Here is a 22,237-nt window from a genome sequence, read left to right as displayed (position 1 = left end):
TTGTAGGACTGACCTTCCAGATTGCTACAAATCAAGCAAAGGCATTCACCAGTGATATTACTACTCCTGCCACCAAGAGATAAAAGGAAAAAGCTCAGATCCTAAAAGCAAAGTTCCATAAAGAAAACTTTAATTCTATCTTCATATAGCTGATGGAAAGTGATTTAGCCTTAGCACCACAATGTGTTCTTCATTCTAATAGTTTTCAAGTGTAGCAAGAAATTTTACATCGCTCTTTTTCATTCTGCAATTTCTTTTGCTGTTTCTGGCTGCTGACTGGCTGCTGACTGGCTACCAGGGAAAGCAAGACTTCAGCACTTCTGACATTAACTGGGGAGGGTCACAGGCAACTGGGTTAGCCAAATCACTTCAAATCTTACCTGTCCTAGATCCAAGGGAATAAGTAAATTGTTCTCTAACCTGATCAGGTGTGGGTTAAGGTGTGGGGACACGGAATCAGAAAGGTAAATACAAATATGACTCTATTTTATTTTAGGTCAACCTGTCAGCAGGAAAATAATGAAACAAAAACAAAAAACAAACAAAAAATGATTTTGTTTTGTTTTGTTTAACAACAATCTTTGATAAAGAATCTCCTCAAAAAATCACAAAAAAAAAAAAAAAATTATCAGTTCTAGTATCTTCTTCTCTATTTCACATTTGTTTGTTTGTTTTCTTATGAAGTTAAGGAAAGCATATCAGGAGTAATGTGAAATGCTGAGTGCTATGTTTTCATCAGTATTTCTGGTTAACACAACAGGAATATACAATTGATATATTTTTCGCCCAAACGTGGTATGACAGACGTCTGAAGTTCAACAGCACTATAAAAGTGCTCAGATTAAACAGCAACATGGTTGGGAAGATCTGGATACCAGATACATTTTTCCGAAATTCCAAGAAAGCTGATGCTCATTGGATAACAACTCCTAATAGGATGCTCAGGATCTGGAATGACGGCAGAGTGTTGTACACACTGAGGTATTTACATCTGACTTTAATTTCAACTTCTCAAGGGAAAACCAAAGAAAAGGCTCCTGTGAATTAAAATCACTTGACCTTAATCCAAAGGAAAAAACAGTGTTGTTTCCTGTTACTTATGTGGACAACCCTGAAAAAGGAAAGAAAGTTTTTTGGTTTTTGTGTTTTTTTTTTTAATGCGATATATTTGATATTGATAAATTAAAATGGTTTCATTTCTACCTATAGATTTTTCTGTCTTCCTTCACAAATAGTTACATTTCTATACTAAAAGAATATAAGCATGGTTATAGTAATTCATCTTCATTTTCATGTATGTTCTATTGTTTACCAGTAGTTTGGTCCATACTGTCTTTTACCTTTTTATTAGGTTAAACTAAAAAATTCAAAATATCCTTGAATCAAATAGATGTTAGAAATGAGGTACTGCAAACACCAGAAGCCTCATATTCTGAATTGATTAGTGCTTAGCTAGATGAAGTTCTACCTGAGAAAATATTTAATTCCTCAAATATCTAATGAAAATAATGATTCTCTTTTTAAGATTGATTATTTATGACTTAGGTCAATACCTAACAAACTAAACTTGGTATGCTCATCTCCAGATTTCTCACTTGCCTGAATAGTTTTTCTTTTGAGACAGATTTTCCTTATAAGTCTTGTAAATAATTGTTATATGCATGCCTACATCTAAATGTTGCATATGCAACATTTACTAATTTAAAAAGCACATTCCCAATTATCATAATATATTTCCTAAATGTGGAAAGCCTAGGTGCATTTTTTTTTCTAATGTGGTGTAATATTTGGCTGTAAGTAAAATGTAGATAAAGGAGGTGTCTATTCAAGAGACCTTATAATTTAAAATAAAAGTACAGAGTCAAAATTATCAGGCTTAGGACCTTCTGAATTTTAAACTACGTTTTCAAATTGTTATGGATTTTCTGCTTTCGTTTTACTGGGTGGCAAAAAAAGAAAGTTTCAGGACAGTATATTCATTAGCATTTCAATGAATAGTTTTGAATCTTTCCTTAAGACAACCTTTTAATATTATAAATGTTTGAATTACAAAAAGGAGTCTTATTTCATAGTTATTTTACATTCATTACACATTGCATCACCAGAAGATATAAGAGAGTGATTGGAATTGAAATCCAGTGCAAATCAAAGTCAACCTGATAAAGAATATCCCAGGTTCACTTTTGAAATGTTAAATTGGACTTTGCTACACCAATGTCTCTTTGGACTTGGAACCTTTTTCTTCAAACCACTGTTTCCCTCATTAGAAAGAGATATATTTGATAGATCTTAGAAACAGTTAGCCAATGTTTATGTATGTTTAGTTGTCTAGATGAGTCACAGCAAGCACCAATTAGGATTCATCCAGAAATGAAATATGATAGTATCATTGCAAATCTGCAATCCTGGCTGAAGAGAAGAGGGCTCCAGGACTGATGGCTGATTTTTTATTGGCTCCCCCAAGCTCAAGAGCAGTCCATTCTGACCAGCAGGAAATTAAGCAAGGAGGTCTCAAGTGTCAACTCAAAGCTCCTGACAAAACTCAAATGTGGAAAGAAAATGTACAAGAGGCAGAAGCAGGAACAGTTGACCAAGAACACTGTCCAAGCTCTCAGAAACAGAGTTAGGAAAGTCAAAGTTCATCTGAAATTGAATCCAGCAAGGGACATAAAAGCATAAAGAAGAGTTTCTTCACATACATCCTCAACAAATGGAAGACTAGGAAAAATGTGGGTGAACTGCCAAATGGGAATGGAGACCTGGTCTCAAGGGACACAGAAAAGGCAAGGAATATCACACAGAATCACAGAATCATCTAGGTTGGAAGAGACCTTCAAGATCACCTAGTCCAACCTCTGACCTAACACTAACAAGTCCTCCACTAAACCATATCACTAAGCTCTACATCTAAACGTCTTTTAAAGACCTCCAGGGATGGTGACTCAACGACTTCCCTGGGCAGCCCATTCCAATGCCTAACAACCTTTTTGGTAAAGAAGCTCTTCCTAACATCCAACCTAAACCTCCCGTGGGGCAACTTTAGCCCAGGGAGGAAGGGAGGAAGGGGGGAAGGAAGGGGAGAAGGAAAGGGGGAAGGAAGAAGGGAATGGGAGGGGGGAAAAAAGGGGGAAAGGAAGGGGGAAAGAAAGGAGAAAAGGGTGGGGGGAAGGGAGGAAAGAAGGAAGGGGGGAAGGAAGGGGGGAAAGGAGGAAGGGAAGAAGGGAGGAAGGGAGGAAGGAAGGAAGGTCACTCCTGAGCCTCCTTTTCTCCAAGCTGAACAAGCCCAGCTCCCTCAGACACTCCTCGTAAAACTTGTTCTCCAGACCCCTCACCAGCTTCATCGCCCTTCTCTGGACTCGCTCGAGCACCTCCATGTCCTTCTTATAGTGAGGGGCCCAAAACTGAACACAGTACTCGAGGTGCGGCCTCACCAGAGCCGAGTACATGGGGACAATCACTTCCCTAGCCCTGCTGGTCACACTGCTTCTTATGCAAGCCAGGATGCTCTTGGCCTTCTTGGCCACTTGAGCACACTGCTGGCTCATATTCAGCCGACTATCCACCATCACTCCCAGGTCCTTCTCTGCCAGGCAGCTTTCTAACCACTCATCTCCCAGCCTGTAGCTCTGCTTGGGGTTATTGCGCCCCAGGTGCAGGACCCGGCACTTGGCCTTGTTGAACTTCATACAGTTGGCCTCAGCCCATTGGTGCAGCCTATCCAGATCCTCGTGCAGAACCTTCCTACCCCCGAGCAGATTGACGCACACACCTAACTTGGTGTCATCTGCGAACTTACTGAGGGTGCACTCAATGCCCTCGTCCAGATCATTGATAAAGATATAAAGAGGACCGGCCCCAGTTCCGAGCCCTGGGGAACGCCACTAGTGACCGGCCTCCAACTGGATTTGACTCCATTCACCACAACTCTTTGTGCCCAGCTATCCAGCCAGTTTCTAACCCAACGAAGCGTACGCCAGTCCAAGCCATGAGCAGACAGTTGCTTGAGGAGAATGCTGTGGGAAACAGTGTCAAAAGCCTTGCTGAAGTCAAGGTAGACCACATCCACAGCCTTTCCCTCATCTACGAAGCGCGTCACTTTGTCATAGAAGGAGATCAGGTTCGTCAAGCAGGCCCTGCCTTTCATAAACCCATGCTGACTGGGCCTGATCGCCTGCTTGCCCTGTAAGTGCCGTGTGATTACACACAAGATAATCTGCTCCATGAGCTTCCCTGGGAATACAATGTTGCCTTTGCCTTGCAGTCTTTACTGGTAAAACAAACCTCCAGCAATCCCAGGTTTCCAAGATGAGTGGGAAAGCCTGGAGCAAGGGAGGCACACCCTCAGTGGAGAAGAACCAGGCACAGGCTAAAATACCGGGCAGCAAAGTGGATGGAAAACTTCATGAGCTGCCAGGTGCAAAGGGTTGTGAGCACTGTCATGAAAGAAGGAAAGAAGCCACTAGAGGTGTAGTCCCCAGTTTGGTGCTGAGTCAATACTGTTTAACACCTTCGCGTCTTCATTAATTACCTGAACAATAGGACAGAGTGCATCCTCAGCAAGTCTGTAGGTAATACTAAACTGGGAGAAGTGTTTGGTGTATCATAGGGTTGTGCTGACACTCAGAGGGACCACGACACACTGGAGAAATGGGCCAAGAAGGATCTCATGGACTTCAACATAGGAAAATGTAAAGCCCTGTATTGGGTGATGAATAAACCTATGCATTAGAACAGACTGGGTGCCAGCCAGCTGGAAAACACAAATGGAAATACAGGAAATTCTGGTTAAACATAAGAAGCTTTCTTACTGAGAAAGTGGACACACCATGAAACAGGTTGCCTAGGGAGGTTGTGAGGTTGTGAAGTTTCCATGCTTGGCAATATTGAAATCTTGGTGGTGCTTTGTCCTAGGGAATATCTACTCAATTCCACAAGAGAAAACAAAAGGAAAAAAAAAAAACAAACAAAAAACAACAACACCAAAAAAAAAAAAAAACCCACACACAAACAGTAGCATAATCTGATTCCATCCCATTAACCATGTTAAATTTGTTTATCAGAGAAAAGACACTTGAAGGAGGAACTTTTTTTTTTTCCATATTATAATTTTCTTCAAATGAAACTGAAGATGATAGAAATGAGAAGAGAAAGAATGGACAATGTTCTTAGCACACAGAATTATCTCTCCTTTTGTGTCACAAACACATTATCCCTTAGTATCAAGAGAAATGAGTTTTGTTCCTAAATCCCTAATGTAGAAAAGTTTCCTTTTGACTATATTAACTTGTTGACTAGCAGCCACAGCATTCCTCTATAACACACATATCCACACACACACACACACACATCCACCCAGTGGGAGATTCAGGGAGACATCTGCATACAGCACTGACATGCACGAACCAGGAAGCACGCTCATCTCACAGAGTTGCTCATTTGGACACCGAGGAACCAGGAGGAAAAAAAAAAAAAAAAACAAAAAAAAACAAAAAACACCAACAAACAAACAAAAAAATATAGTTTTTATATGAACAAAAGGAGCAAATAAACATCACTGCTCTTCCCCTCCCCCCCTCCTCCCTCCTGTCCACAGACTTTTCTTCTTATGGGTTATTTGCTTACAGCCCATGTATCGTGCAGCTCATGTCAGGACTGGAATCCGTGTAAGCTAGAAGCAAGGAAGGGATTTGGTGAAAAATTGTGGAGCTTTTAGCAGGGCATACATCTAATCTAATTTTGGATTTCCAAAAGCACATGTGTCTATGTGACGAATATCTACAGCACCTACATCACTTGAGTTATAATTGAGACTTTAATGATAGTCAGTGGAGAGAAAAACCTTCCTGGTGCATTCCTCTTCCAATTTAATTCAGATGTCTATTTTGGAATGCAATGAAGTATATCCCCAGAGCACCTTTCTTTCCACTGGATGTAAAGATGGCTGAGATGGCTATCTTGGATGCAGATGTCTAAAATTGGACTCTTACACATCATTTCTGAAATAGTATATATATATATATATGTATATATATGTAAAACACATTTCCCTAGTGCATTATGGCATGTTGTGACACAGAGACTTGTCACTGCTCAGGAGAAAACCTGTGTATCCACTCAAGGACTAGCCAGTCATGAGTAATTCTGCCATTTCAGATGCATAGGAACAGAACTTTTAATATCTCATTCTGCTTTACAGTAGATGGTAAGGACCAAAATAACTAAAACAACAACAACAACAACAACAAACAAACAAACAAACAAAAACAAACCTGCTTATCAATAAGCATATCTTCCTATATTTGGAATAGCCAAATTAATATATCCGTATCAATAATTTACTTTTGCTTTCTATATTCATTATATATATGCATATTTCATAGTCAGATTCCACCCTAGTAACCACCCTTGTTTTACTTGCCATGACATAGCTTTCAGTACAAACTTCTCAGGTGTGTTCTGTATAACCTGATCTCTTTCTCCTCAGGCTGACAATTGATGCTGAGTGTCAGCTACAGTTGCACAACTTCCCAATGGATGCCCATTCCTGCCCCCTGGAATTTTCAAGCTGTAAGTAACATGCTTAAAGATAACTCTTTCCTGACCCATGCTGAACTATTTATTAAAAAATTATATTTGTATACTTAGTGCTAGATAGGTTATATTCTTAGCTAGACATAATGTGATAGTTTTCAGTTTTATTTTGACATTATTTTGAAGTATATGGATCACACATGTTCACAAAAAATGTTATACAAAACACGTGTGACTTCTGGGACCCCTGTGATTAATATTTATGCTTATATCTTAGCATAAAAGTAGACATTTTTATTTCCAGCATCAAAGCCTTGTGGCCTGACACTTTTTTTTTGCACATGGGTGCTCTACTATTGCAATGGTAAGAGTTTGGCTTTTTGCATTCAGGTTGAATGAATTCTATGTCCAGCTGAAGAGTTTTTGACTATAAATAAAGGGTGGGGCAAACAAGTGAAAAACTCATTTTTGAAAAATTTACCTCACATGCTATTTTAATTTATAATAACTAAAATGTGACATCAAGTAAAAGGCACTACTAAATAACTTGAGGAAAATAACACACACATATATATAATTTACTTGCGATATGCTTCTCCAGTTTTTTCCAGAAATAGAAAATAGTATTTTTACTCCCAAGAATACATTAAAATCCTAGCAATGACTATGAAACAAAGCATTCTGTATTTTCCTTCGCAATAAGATGGCTACCCAAGAGAAGAGATTATATACCAATGGAAGCGCAGCTCAGTGGAGGTGGGGGACACAAGGTCCTGGAGGCTTTACCAGTTCTCCTTTACGGGATTAAGAAATACAACTGAGGTAGTGAAGACCACATCAGGTAAGACAACTGATTTATTTATTATCACATTTATTTACAATTTACAATTGTAAATAATAATAATAGTTATAATAAAAATAATAAAATATAAAATATAATAAATAATTTTAAAAATTACAATTTATTTACAATTGTATTAAAAGAATTAGAAAGAAGGAAACCTCTGACTGTTTGGAACTTGGCATTAGCACTTCACAGAAAAGATACAGGGTTTAGTATTTCTGAAGAGAAACTCACAGAAAGAAAAGTTGTTGCCTATTGTCCATTCTTGCATTGTCCTCCAAGAAATGCTTAGAATTGGCAGAAGAAAGCTACTGCTGCAAGGAGTGAGTGAGCGAAGTACTTCCTAGCCTGCTTCGGCATAGAAAACAGCACAGCCTCCAAGTAATAATCTGATACTGGTTTGAATATTTTACGGTTCTGTTCCCAACTCCTAGAAGCAGAAAGTTAGGCTTGGACAGAAATGAAATTCAAAGTCCTATCCTCTTTACTACAGCAGCTCCAAGTGTATTTTTCTCCTTAAAACAGGGCACATTCAGCTCTCATTAAAGAGAACAGTCTTGCAAGCCAGAGTCTCAGATGATTTTCCTGCATATTTTTATCTCCTTGGAAACAAGTAATGGAATTTAAAATGATAAATGAGGAAAGACTTAGATTTTAATAAAAATGGCAATTTTAACCCTACTAGCTAAGCAGGAAAATACATTATTCTAGACATATATTGTTGTATTTGTCAGTGGAAAGGAAATCATTGAGTATGAGAAAGGATGCAAAGAAGAATTACATATTAATATTCTTGTACATGCATGGTATCCCTTGTCTTTGATTTCTTACTTTAATGAAAGCAGTTTTTCTTTTCAGGTTTCTTTTGACTTTCACCATATTTTATTGTTCTGGCAAATATATTGGTTTAAATTCAGACATTTGTGTTTATTTTGACTACAGAAATATCCCGATCTGTTAGAAAGAATAACACAATTATTTCTAAAAGGTCAGCATCACTATTATATTCAAAAGGAGAGCGAGATAACACCAGAGCTGAGAGCAGCCTGCTGTGCATTATACTGGAGTGCAAACAAATAGTTTGAGAATTAATTCAACTTCTAACTCCTGAATCACTGGATATTAAGCACCAATGACATGTTTGGTCTTAGGAGCAGGGCAAAAACAGAATGAAGTCTCCAAGCAGTAGCCACATTTGCCTTGTGACCCCTTCTGGCATTTTATCTGAAGGAAATATTTAGTCAACTATTCAAGAAAGCATTCGACCTTTCTCATTTTCCCAGGGAAATAAAAATACAGTTGCAAAAGAGGCCAAGATAGCAGCGTGCATGGGAGCCATAGCTGCTAATACCTACCATTACACATGATATGGTGGAGCTGATCTCAAAGCAAAAATATAAACAGCAATGCATCACACCTCAGACTGCCCCTGCAGCAGGCACAGCACAAAAGACACCAGTAAACTGAAACATGGTCTAAGATCTCATCCTGCACTGGCTGACCACTAGATTTATGTCAGCCGTAACTTAAGTTCTCCTTATTTGCTCCTTTTCTTATTATTTATTTATTTATTTTTGTTTAAGCGATTCTCTGATAAACTTATTTTGACCAGAAATACAAAGCAATAAAATCTTATACTACAAGCTTCATATCCACATCTTATGGTGGTGAATCAAAAGCACTCTCATGTTCTCTTAATGTGAAGTGAGCACATACTGGGAAATAAGCAGAGAAGCACAGAAAGAAAAAAAAGATAGTTTTCCATGCAAAGAAAGCCTTTTTTTTTTTTTCGGGGAACAGCAATTCAAGCTTGTAGCACTACCATCATATTGTACCAGTAATTTTCAATATGATGACATACACTATACCTTTTAATTTGCTGAAACAAAAATAAGTGATTAGCAGTTAGCGTGTCCTTTAAAGCAGAGTCCCTCTAGACATCCCTTAACCCCTAAGAAGAAGTGCTCATGAGAACTACTTAGTATCCTGACCTACTCTAAAGCTCTGAGTACAAAAACTTGGAAAATAATCCTGTGTATGTTTCTTGTCCAGTGATTATCTTAAATTTGATTTTCCTTGACTCTTTGGTTTATATGCCTGCAGATATGCAAGAAAATTTGATCCAGGTGCAGAATCTAAATAATGAGAAAGTGAAGGGAAAAAAAGAAGAGATTGTCATGAATGTGTTCTACCTCCTACAAATATTGTGATAAAGCTGGCAGGGCCCAAAAACTGTTTGTTGCTTACCTAAATGCCTTATTGGCATGCTGGGAACTATATTAAGTACAATATTTCTATTTTTAGGTAAAAAAAAAAATAAATTGGGCTGAGAAAATACCTAAAATTACTCTGACATACACAGAGCTGCCCCAAAAGAAAAGAAAAATAATCCAAGCTATTAGATTTACTTGCAACCTATGTACAGCCTGATTACACAAGAGTTTGAATACCCAAATAGCCAAAATTAGTCACAAGGCTTTATGCAACTAATTGCAGTGCTGTGGATAATGGAGTTTAGGTACAAACTAATGACAGTCCCACTGGTGATGCTTTGGAAGAGATATGAGCTTAGGCGCAGTGGAGGAGATTAAGGAGATGTCAGAAAGAGGACTGTACTGTAATTCCCTCAACTCTTCCACAGACTAGATTTAGGTGACAACAGAACCCAGTGAAACCTGAACACAAGATGTTAGTGTATGAGACTGAACAGTTATAAAACAGGAGGAGCCTGGGGTAGTATTAAGGTATTTGAAACTGGAGTCAACTTTCCATATCTATGTTTACTCCATTTTAAAAGAAACTCTTGATTCTCACTGTCTCCCAGTTACTAACACGTCCAAGTCCTTGAGGGCTACGCTGTCTCAATGACTGGAGCAGAGAAAAGAATCAGAAAGGATGGCTGAGACTTGGTCACTAAAAATTCCCTGCTATTCCGTTTCTGTCATGTCATAGCTGAATGTTCAAGATCTGGGCTGAGTTAAGGGCAGAGGGAAGCAAGAACCGATGAGTGTAAGCTCCTTAATATCTGATGAACTTGTTGAAGTGACATTTGTCTGCAGCTCTTCCTTTGCAACCAGTGCAGAAATATAAGACTAACTGAAAGGGCCAGATGTTGGAATTCAGCCCCCTATTAGTTAGAAAACCCTGATAACAGCAGCAAAAAGGAGCTAGAATAAGACAAAGGTGGAAAAATAAGGCAAACGGAAAAGACAAACCATTCTGTCTGTCTCTCTGAAGTGTGCCATCCAGAATCATCAGCTTGTTGCTCTCCACACAGAACATCCCAATGTGACTAATGTTCTGTGAAAGTCACAGACCAAGCAATAAGACATGACTTAGCTAATGGAATCTGCTGTCCATAATAACAGAAACCACTAAGAAAATTTAACTCTCAAGTCGCTGCTCCATGGACATTTAATTGAAATTATTAGATAGTCTCTACAATTAACAATATATTACCAGTATATATTTATTGCCTTTGCATTACCACCTATGTTGTGTAAACAGCAGTGATTAAGCTTAGATTCTCTGGAATAAAATGAATGTTAAAATATATAATTTGAGTTATGTAAAATATTACAGTTGACCTGACATAAACTGAGATGGCTTTAAGATTTATTGTATTATTGAATTGCATTCGTAATCATTGCTCAAATGATTCATATTTTGATAATATTTTTATATATTCATATTTTTTTAAAATATTTTCATATTATTCATAAATTGATCCATATCTTGGATCAATTACTCAGAAACTACCAATTGTCATGTGACCTTTTGGCTCACAGTGTAAGGTCCCGTTCCCTGAATGGTACTGAGATTCTTCAATAAAAAATGAACGAGTTAATGGGAAAGTCTTGGGGACAAAAAAAGTAGGTTTTTTTTTTGTTTGTTTGTTTGTTTGTTTCCAAAGTTTAGATGGATGCATTCATGAGTAATCCTCACAAAGCAATCTGTTATGTATTTTACAAAATCCTACCTCAAACCTAATGCTGAGGCACCTAGCTGTTTTTCTTTTACATGTTCAGAGTTCATGATATTGCCTTTGGTTATTTAAAGGTGTCTGATCTATTAGATATGTGTTCTACACGTTACAAATCTAAAACGTAAGTGTGGCAGAGAATGGACAGTTAACACAGAAAACAAGTTGTATTATATAACAAGCAATAATAATAAAGATAAAAACAAAAATGACAGCTCTAACACAAGTTATCCTTAATATTCTCATCCCATCCTCAATATTTTCTTTTCGTATTGCACACCACATGTAATTCAAATTACACCACATGTAATTCAAATAATGATAGTTCTTAGCTTTTCTTTAAAAACTATCTTAAATTCAATTTCTGACCTTTCATATTCACCATGGATTAAAAACAGGGAAAAAATGTGGTTAGAAAACAGTGCAGCAAGTCCACCACTTTTCTTTACTTTGGATGTCAAAATGAAAATATTACAGAGTGTAGCCAAAATCACGTAAGAGAATAAAAATGTCTATAGCTTAGGAGGCACTTCAAGGAAGTTTTTCTATACAACTCTCTCACCTCTGATTTGACTAACAAGAAAGATAAGCTTTAATCTTTCTGATTATTACTGCAATGCAACAAGCGATGCAGAAGTACAAGATCTGCAATACAGAATGCACAAGTGAGTGTTACCAAACAGGGAGATGTAGCGCTTTGTGAAAAAGATAAAATAGGAAAATTCAAAAATCTGAAATTTGTTACTTAAAATAAAGAGTGAAAGATGCTATTAAGGAAATAATAAAATGCACACATATGAAAAAGTCAGGAGTTGCTGAAAGATAGAGCGAGAAAGAGCAAGAGAGAAAGAAAGTCCAAAAATACACCAGGATACAGAATGTGATACTGTTGCAAAAAAAACTTTTTTTTTTTCTGGGATTCATGGCCCCAAGTGCTGTATAAATTTGAGTGAAATATCTGTTCTACTAGGTGAAAAACTGATGTGAAGTTGTTGTTCTTAATTCAAAAAAGTGTTTGACTTTAAGTGTAGCCTTGTAAGAAAGTGAGGGGAGTGCAGGAGATGGTAGTAAGTAAAGGGTTTAGAGAACATGACCTATGCAAACATTTGGAAGGATGTGACTAGCCTGGAAGAAAGAATAACCAGTGATCAAGGAGCTAATGCTCATGTTCTTCACTTAGGGTTAGGGGAGAAATAATGAGCTGCTTTTCATCAAGTAAGATTTAGGCAGGAGAGTAAAACACTCTTTTAAAACCATAATAATAATTTACACTGATGCATAGGAAGATTGTAGAAATGCTAAAATCAGAGGTTTTATGAAATATAAGACAGGCTAGAAATATAGCGATCCTACCTCAGACCAGAAGGAAAGAACTCTTTCAATCAAAAAGTTTCAACAAATTTCATAAAATTAATGCATAACATGCAGTTCTACTGATTATTCAGTGTTTTTGAATGGACATCCTGCTACTGAATACTGTATTATGCCAAAGTTTGTAAATGTGTCATTATTTAGGAGAGATGGAGCTTCTGCTATTCCCAGTCCATTTCTGTGACTGGGTATTTCCTTTCTTAAACCAGGCATATACCTTAGTCGCAGAGCCAGTCCTGAATTTTTAGTTAGATACACAGCATTATAAGTATAATCAATAAACAGCAATTTAACAAGGCAAACAGAATCCATGAGACTGGTGAGCCAACACTTGTAAATTCCATTTTATTTTCTTTCAGTTCTGTATTTTGCACAGCTAACCAGAGCTGTGCAATAGAGATTGTGTGTTGCTCATAATTGATAAAAAGCATCAAATTGGTAATTAAATATTTATCTTGTTAGACATCTATTTAACTATGTAAATACATCTGGGTCAGGTTTCTGCTTTATCAGGAAAATGTGGTCAAGGCTATTATTTTGTGGAAGAGGACATATTTGTACACTTTTATATTTTATCTTAATGCTGTATTGTAATGAATTGAACTGTTGGCAGGCGTGCAGTCCCCAGAGGTCGCATAGCACTCTGAAAAAATAGGAACCTTGTCTTATATTTCTTTATTAAGTCAAAATATGATGAGACAAGTGCATAAAAAATTTGAAGATATTTCCCCCTGTTGGGAAATAGGCCTGGCATTAAAACATGCCCATAGGTGGATTTCCACCATGCTTAGAAGTCTTTGCCAGCCCAACACACTCTTCCAGGGCCCAATACAGGCTGAATACAGCATGTGGCATTGCAGGGAGGTCCTTTCAAAAACTGTTCCCTGTCTAAAGATATTGACCTAGTGAATAAGCACAAGATACCTGTACCCACATTTGGATTTTGGCTGAGTTTAAACATACTTTGTTTAAATTTGCAGAGAAAACTATGATGTAAGCTGTAAGTCAGAGAACTCAACCCACAGTGTCTTAGCTTGTCCTGTGTATCCTTGTTGTTCTCCTGATGGCTTTGGAGGGTATTTATCTCAATATTCTAATTTTTTGAAAAGCTATATGAAATTATTACCTTTCACATTTTTGCTCTCTGATACTCTCTGTAGAAGAGTGAAACATTTAAAGCAGCAGGCAGACACAACAATCAGAAAGGCCTATTTTTATGCTTGCTGCTTCCAAGGAAACCCAGAGCTCCAAGCTAATATCCTTAATATTCTTAAGATATCCTTCACAAATGTTAAGATTTTATTATTAATATAAATATTCTTGTCACCTCTCTGGAAAGAGCACCAGTGAGTAAATTACTTTTTTCTTTTGACATTTAAACTTTCCCTTGTTTTAATAATGCAGAACTACTCTTATGAACCACTATTTCACAGTGCCATACCTAGTGTATCACTATTTGAAAAAAGACAAACAAGCAAATCCAGAATAAACTGAGTTATTTAACTTTGACATACCACCATTATGAATAGTTACAGATGATCTGTGAGGAGGAGGAGTGTTTTTGGTGGTGACTTACAAGTTTGATATTGCTGTCAGGGAATAAAACAGGTAAGGTAACTATGCCTGCATATTACTTATGAAGGATAAGAAATATAAATAACAAACATTTCTCAGATATGCCAGATACTCATGTCTGTTCAGTCATTCATCAAACTATAGCAATTAATGAATGTTTGCTGAAGTTACGCTGAAAAGATTGCTGAAAACAGTCTACCTCTCAGGATGATGTCTTCAAAACGTAGAGATGTAGTACAAGTCCCTCTCTCCCATACCTATTGTGTTCTCCACTTTTTCTCATCCAAATTGGCTAATTGTGTGGCAAATGAGTATTCATAGATGAATTCACATGGCTGCATAAATGAGCTTATTCTGTAAGCAGGCTTTTTGGTTCCTTCCTGTTGTGTAGACAACCAAAACCTACGTATGCACACACACCTTTTCTGAACTGCTAACTCAGAACCCCTTAGATCCATTTATCCCCATATCGCGCTGTGAGACAGACCAGAAGACAGGGACAAGCTGAAAGCTTTCTGTGGAACTGGGCAATGAGTACAGGCAGGAGGGACAGAGTCCTCTCCTGGGATGTCTGTGAAGAATTCGAGTCAACTTCATTCATGTCTCTTCTCCTATGCCAACCACTTCAGCTCTTGGTAGCACCTCTAGAGACCTGAGAATATCTGAACAGGTGCCTTTCCACTTCCTTTATCCATTCAAACACCACTTTTTCCATCATCTGATATGTAGTTTTTGAAATGACCACACCCACCCTTGTGACAGCAAATCAACCCATGGCACCTTAACAGTATAGGCAGGGGAGCAGAGAATTCAATGGAAATGACATGTCCAACAAGCAAGCTTGTAGATTCAAGTAATACTTATTATTAAGAGCTAGTTTTGGCCTTGTTTTCTATTCTATGTTCAGTTTTGACCACAGTAAAAAGGAACTTTTCCATGTCTTTAACAAGTGTAGTTGCACCCATTTGAAATGCATTTTCCTAAAATTGTTAGCTGCTGTAGGACCCTTTGGAAAGAGCATGATGGTTAAGCACTGAGAACTGCCAAGCCATGGAAGTAGCAACTGAGAGTGAAGGGCTTGGGTGTTAATGCAAAAAAGGATCTGGAGCACCAGGACTTAGCTTGGTTATTTCTGTTACAGTGACAGGTTAGATCTTTGAGGTTTAATGGGTGGAAAAACAAAACAAACAAAGACTATTCTTATGGAATCAGAATATTTTAAATTCCTATGGACTGAAAGAATCTGAGTTTTTTCTTCAGACTTGTATCTATATAGCTTCAGGTTTAGGCAATCAAGTTCACCTGCTAATCATATAAGTTCACCAACTAATCATATAAATAGAGTTGAAAGCCTCTTTGATGCTTTTTATCTTTTGAGAATATTTTAAAGCCTTCTTAACATTCCAGTGACAGTAATTCAGCTCTTTTAATCCTGGTTTTCCTAGACTCAGTAATGTCAATTGAGTCACCCCAGCAAAGTGAAATCATGACTGTCCCTGAAGAAAAGGGTTGTTGGAGCCAGAAACCTCTTGATTTCCCAATTGAACAAAGACTCCTGGGGGTCATTTATCTTCCTGAAAGCAAGTTTGTCTCTCTGAACATTTGCCATACTGAAAGCATGGCTTGCTCCAAAGTAAACTGAGCTTTAGAAAGGTTAGGTAAGGATAAAAAGGATTAATGCAAGTGTCGTGGTTCCGCTCGAGTGGGCAGCCGAGCTCCACCACAGCCGCTCTCTCACTCCCCCTCCTCAAAAAGGAATGGGGAGAAAATATGTGAAAAGGGCTCAAGAGATTGAGATAAGGACGAGAAAATCACGCAGTAATTATTGTAACGGGCAAAACAGACTCGGCATAAGGAGATAGTAAGATTTATTGCCTATTACTAACAAGCGAGAGAAGTGAGAAAACAAAGGAAAAAGCAAACCAAAAGCACCTTCCCCCCCATCCACCCTCTTCCACCTCCTCCCCCCGAGCAGCGCAGGGGAACGGGGAATGGGGGTTATGGTCAGTCTACAGCACTTCTTCTCTGCCGCTCCTTCTCGGTCACTCTCGTCCCCTGTGCTGTGGGGTCCCACCCACGGGATGCAGTCCTTGATGAACTGATCCGGCGTGGGCTTCCCACAGGCAGCAGCTCTTCCAGAACTGCTCCAGATATGGGTCCGTACCACGGGGTCCATCCCTCAGGAGAAAACTGCTCCAACCTGGCTCCCCTACAGGCAGCAGCTCCTGCCGGGTCACCTGCTCCTGCGTGGGCTCCTCTCCACAGGCTACAGGTCCGGCCCGGAATCTACTCCGGCAGGGGTCTTCCACAGGCGGCAGCCTCCGTCGGTGCAGGGCCACCTGCTCCACCGTGGTCTCCTCCACGGGCTGCAGCGTGGAACCCTGCTCCACCGTGGTACTCCATGGGCTGCAAGGGGACATCCTGCTTCACCATGGTCCTCACCACAGGCCGCAGGGGACTTCTGCTCCGGCGCCTGGAGCACCTCTCCCCCTCCCTCTACACTGACCTTGGCATGTGCAAGGCTGTTCTCTCACTCCCTTGACTCTCCCGGCTGCTGTGTGTCGCAGCGTTTTTTCCCTGTCTTAAATATGCTCTCACAGAGGCGCAAAACAACATCGCTTATTGGCTCGGATCTGGAAAACAATGGGGCCCTTCCCAAACATGGGGCAGCTTCTAGATCTTTCTCACAGAAACCACCCCTATGGCTCCCTGCTACCAAAGCCTTGCCACGTAAACCCACTACAGCAAGGAACCAGAGAATAAGGGATAATATGGAACCCTATCAGCATTTCCACTAAACCAAACGCATGACAATTGCAAAAGCTCAGATGCTAAAGGCAAGAAATTTTGTTCTAAGGAACAAAATTGGGGGGATATAATACAACAGTACATTTAAGAAAAATATTTGTTTATTTGAGAGAAAGAAAATAATTTGATATTTTAGGAAAAAGTAAATTAATTAAAAACAATGTGTAGTTATTAATATTTTTATTAATATTATTTAATTTTTATTTTGCTAATATTACATCAAATTTTGTTTTGTCAATGTTATTTACACTTTATTAATTTTATTTTATTTTATGACAAAACTAGTAAATAGAGTAATCCTTGCTCTTAAAGCATCTCCTACAAGCAACTTAGTACACAAATTTCTGTGATGTCACTAGTATGTCTGTGAATATATTTACATAGGTACTGATTACTCTGATTACACAAATAATATTAACACCCAAGGTCTCTTTTTTAATTCTTGTTTGGTAATAAAATCATCATACCTCATCCTCTGGTTAACTTTCACAGAAACTGTTGCAATATCTCAAGAGAAAATCACTGTAATGCCACTCTTTGCAACTGATGTCAGATCTAATTATAACAAATCACTGTATAGCTTAGCAGTCAAAAACATAAATGTACAATTATTTTAGCATCACAATAAATTACTTTTAAGCATTTTTAGTAATTTTCTTCATAGTGAATAGGTATGTTTCAATTATAGATTTAAACAAATGTTTTATTGTGTTATTTGAATAATTAAACTTCAAGCAATCCTGTAATAAATTGGAGGTTTCCCAAGCACTTCAGCCTTTCAGCTATAAAGTCAGGAAGTAATCTTTGTAACCTGTAAATTGGTCAGCATAGCACTGATGCTTGATGTTTTCACCAGTACTTCACTTCCAGACCCTTTTTATGATCAGAAAATTGTTTTTAGTACAATGATTTTCAGATAATTTTTTTTTTTTTTTTTCCTTTAGTCTCACTTTCCTTATTACCTTCCTGTTCTCTCAGGGAAGAAAAACAAATTCAGGAAGGATGTTTGAAGGTGATGACAGTTTAATGTTCACAATTTATAGAGTGTAGGAATAGCTCATTTGAAATAAGTTTGGATTTGCCTGGGGCACATGCATGTCCTAAATAATAAACATATGCTTCAAAGGCTGTTCTTGTGCAGCTAAATCCCTTCAGTTTGCAAGCACACTTTCTAGCTTCTCATTCTCATAGCATTACATTACATTTTCAGCAACCTATTTATCTAAGGTGCTGTTTTGTTGAGGGAGGTTATCACTGTATTTGAATAGATACAGTTGTAAGTCTGATTGGAAGAAGGATACACAAGACAGTGAAACAGGACTATCAGAGTCAGATGTCAGTAATGGGAGCTAATAATTCTCAAATCCAGCCAAATATCTGACTTAAAAAGCAAATGAAACTAATATAACACCACTAAGTTTAAAGACAATACTAGTAAGCTTCAATTTGTAATTTGGTATGTTAAATAAAAGAGGAGAAACAAAAAGAAAATAAACCAAGGCGTTAAATAAATGTGCAGTAAGTAGAAATAACTAACACTCTCCACAGGACTTTATGATCGTAAGTGTTCTACTTATATTTTTAGATACATGTGGTCTGCAATTCCATAGAACAATTTTATAATGTTGACAGCACATTCTCACAGAGCAACATTGTAGCGTAGCACTAAGGATGGTTGTAATGTTCGTATATTTGTCATTATCATTTTGTTTAATAAACATTAACCCCCTCATTTGTATTGTTAAAATAAATTCTTACTTGTAAATAGTGTGCTTCAGTATTGCCTTTTTTTAAGCAAGACATAATTGTCCTCATTTTGATGCACATTACAGAAGCTATAAATATGACACTTATCTCTACAAGCGATACAGTTTATTAAGTAAGCTCTTTGCTACTTTCTCAAAGACTGCATAATTAAAGCCAAAGAGCTGCAGGATAAAATTTATGTAATAATTCTTTCTTGTATCATGCTCTACGTAGGAAAATCTTAAAATATTTTTCAAGACATTATGCATAAACCTTTTGTGTGTCTCAGTGTTAATTATCAGGAATGATCATGAAACAAGTTGTCAAATTACTGTTTGTTCTTGTATATAGTTCTAAGAATTGATGAAATGGTCAAAAAACTTGACTATTACAAATAATGTGTTCTTGTTGGTTCAATCTCATCACTTCTCTTTTAACCTTGAGAATATGAGCATAAGGAGGAATTAAAGAGTTGTATTTTATTAGTAACAGTCATATAGGGTTGCTTATCTTCTGTGACTGTATGGGTCAAGAAAAAAATATCAAAAAAAAAAAACACATCAACAACAAAGTCTTTTCCTTTGTAGTGCTCAGAAAATCCTAACAAGTTTACACTTTGCCCATTCAAATTACACATAGAAGTAACTATTTGACCTTTCTTAATGTCCCTTCTCTAGTTAATCAAAAGACAAAAACATATAGTCAACAAATAATTAGTAACAACTTCCTAGACTATTTTCTACTGTTATCTAGTAACTTCCATTAAAATAAAATAAATCCACATCCTTCCTACCATTCTTGTATTTTACTAAAATGCCCTTTTGTATATCACTGCAGCAAACTACTGTTCTGCTATTAGAAATAATAAAAAATAGGTAAAAAAATCATAACTGAAAACACTAACATCTTGGAACTGAATTTCTTTAATAAATAACATAAGGTAATTTATGAGAACACTATGTCACACTCCAGCTATGTTTGCAACAGCTATGTTTGCAACAGATCTAAGGATCTGTTCTATGAAATGAGTTCTTGTAAAACTGTTACCATTTGTTTTCTTTCTGGGAAAAAACAAAAAAAACAAACAAACAAAAAACTATTATTGAATTTGAAGAAAAGCAAAAATTTTTATTTTGCTTTTTTTTTTTTTTTTAACTCAGAAATGTTGAAAACAGTAGAAGTAGGTTTAGCAATAATGCAGAAAAAAAGTCTTTCAGTATGGGTATAGGATATCTGCAATATCTGTCAATTCGCAGACAGCATGCATCCCTGTTGATGAGAAAAGCAGAGAACTTTCCGGGGAGAATGTATTACTAGCAAATAGTGAAAACTAAGTCAGAGAAGAAAAATAAGTCTGAAGAAAAGTGCAAAAGGAAAACATCAACATGCTGGATACTGGAATACAGAAACAGTAAATTTCTGTCAACTTGTGGAATGTTGTGTGTGGAGAGCAAATCCCACCAGTGCCCCAGAGAGAAAAGGCACGGTGGTAACCTCCCATCCCCAGAGGACAGGGCAATTTCTGTGTGGACATAGTCTCAGCAGTCACAGTAGCCTTATTTCAGAGCTTGGTAATGACTAAGACTGTCCCTGAGCTTCCTACCAGCTGGCTGATCTAAGATCGCTCGGTCAGTGCACCATTTGAGGTGGTAGTGCCTGTTCTGTGCAGGGGGATGAATCATTACATCCTCATGATTTAGTTACCACATCTCCTGGAGGTTAAGTTCTGAAACAATTCAGTACAAAAGTAACCACAAGCAGACATTCCCCTGCAGAGTTTGCCAACTTTAATGTCCACCCCTTCCTCAGTAGGTGGCTCCAGGATAAACCATACCCCTTGGAAATAATGCTTTGCTGATGAGGCTGATAAACTGGGAAGAAAAAAAATCTCAATTTCTTTCTTTCTTTTATTCTGGCCCTACTCTTCCTTATGGTCACCTTCTTAAAAGTTTAAAATGGATTTTTGTTTCACAGTGTGATAGGAGATTTTGTCTAGGGAGAATTAAAACTGAAAAATGAACATTTCTGTGAGCAGAAGGCTGATTTCTTACAGATTAGTATCTCATGGCAGAATTCCCTACTGCCTAATGGACATGTAAATCCCAATTTAAGCTTTTTAAGCAGCTGAAGCATTCCTCACAGGTGCTCTCTTAGTTTCTCTAGAGTCTAACAAGACCAAATTCTTGTCTTACCCTTTCTTGGCAGGAGAAATGTATGGAGCAGCTGCAGAAAGCAGCATTGTGGCATTATAAGACAGTCTTTCTGATCCCTCTACATGTTTTTTTGACACTTTGCAACTTCTGTCTTGATAGTTACAATTGATCAGTGCATTCAGAATTATAAACAATGAGGTTCTGAGATAATATAGCCTTGATTTCTCTTACAGGAACAAGATAAAAGGCAATATGCATCTCTAAATTTCACCAAATCTTAATCAGTACCAGATTTGAAGCTCTAAAAAAAGCCCTACTTGTTATTTGTTTCATTTTTAATTAAATTTCACAAGCCATTGCAATTTCAGGCCCCAGATGGGATTCAAGGTCTATGAGCAAAAATACTGCAATGAGAACATTAGAAATTAAACTGAAATCAGGAAACTACTGGGAGGCTTTTGGAAGACCGAGTTTTCAGCCTAATATTTTTAAGTGGAAATCATCTTATGTATAGTTCAGATAAACAATATGTCTTTGGTGTGTGAATTAAAGAAATAGTAATTTTCTAATAGTCACTGAACAAGTGTATGAAGATCCTCTAGCACACCTGAGGAGGGAACAAAAATAATGCATAGCAAAAGTTCTCAAAATAATATTTGACTCTAGCACCTCTTAAGAGGAGGAAATTCAGCACAAGCTAAAGATTTTTCATGTAGAGAGTCTACACTTCACTAAGTAAGGCAAATAAATTCCAAATTCACTAGCCAAAATCAAAGATAAATATAGGATAATAATTAATTTTCCTATCTGAATGGAGTGTCACAGGTACCACCCAAGCACAAAACTTAAAAGACACTTTATAAAAATAAATTGAAATGAAGTATTAGCCTTTTAGAAAAGGGCAATTAGGACTAATAATTTTTAATATGGCAGCTCTGTAATTCTTGGGAAAACAAACTTGGGGGATACAAGCTTTGTTTCTTCTTGATATAAATTCTCTTATAGTAAAATTGGAGTCCAAAATCAGTGCTGCTACCTCATGGTAATACAACTAAACAATTTTATCACACCAAGAGCTGCTTTGAGAACTTAGTTTACAGCTGTGTTCATATTTTCAAACATTCACTTTGCTTTGCCTAAAAAGTTATTCACATACTGTTGTTAGGATCAAGAAACAGGAAGGAACTTACCTCATATACCAGGTTGCAAAAACTACCATCAGTCATC

At 37.4% G+C, this 22,237-nt stretch overlaps 1 protein-coding gene across 2 annotated transcripts in view; it reads left to right on the top strand.

Annotated features, from left to right (window-relative positions):
• The window catches only part of GABRG2 (gamma-aminobutyric acid type A receptor subunit gamma2), an 80,530-nt gene that overhangs the window by 33,008 nt on the left and 25,285 nt on the right, over positions 1 to 22,237 (top strand). For both annotated transcript variants that reach the window (XM_084535379.1, XM_084535378.1), the window contains exons 4-6: positions 761 to 981; positions 6,485 to 6,567; positions 7,235 to 7,372. In XM_084535379.1, coding sequence (XP_084391505.1) covers positions 761 to 981; positions 6,485 to 6,567; positions 7,235 to 7,372 — 442 coding nt within the window. The remainder of the gene's footprint in view (positions 1 to 760; positions 982 to 6,484; positions 6,568 to 7,234; positions 7,373 to 22,237) is intronic.

The sequence above is a fragment of the Aythya ferina genome (genome assembly GCF_964211825.1).
Source record: "Aythya ferina genome assembly, chromosome: 14".
NCBI classification, from domain to species: Eukaryota; Metazoa; Chordata; class Aves; order Anseriformes; family Anatidae; genus Aythya; species Aythya ferina.
Note: the sequence above shows the minus strand (reverse complement) of the source record. Positions and strands in the feature narration are given on the sequence as shown.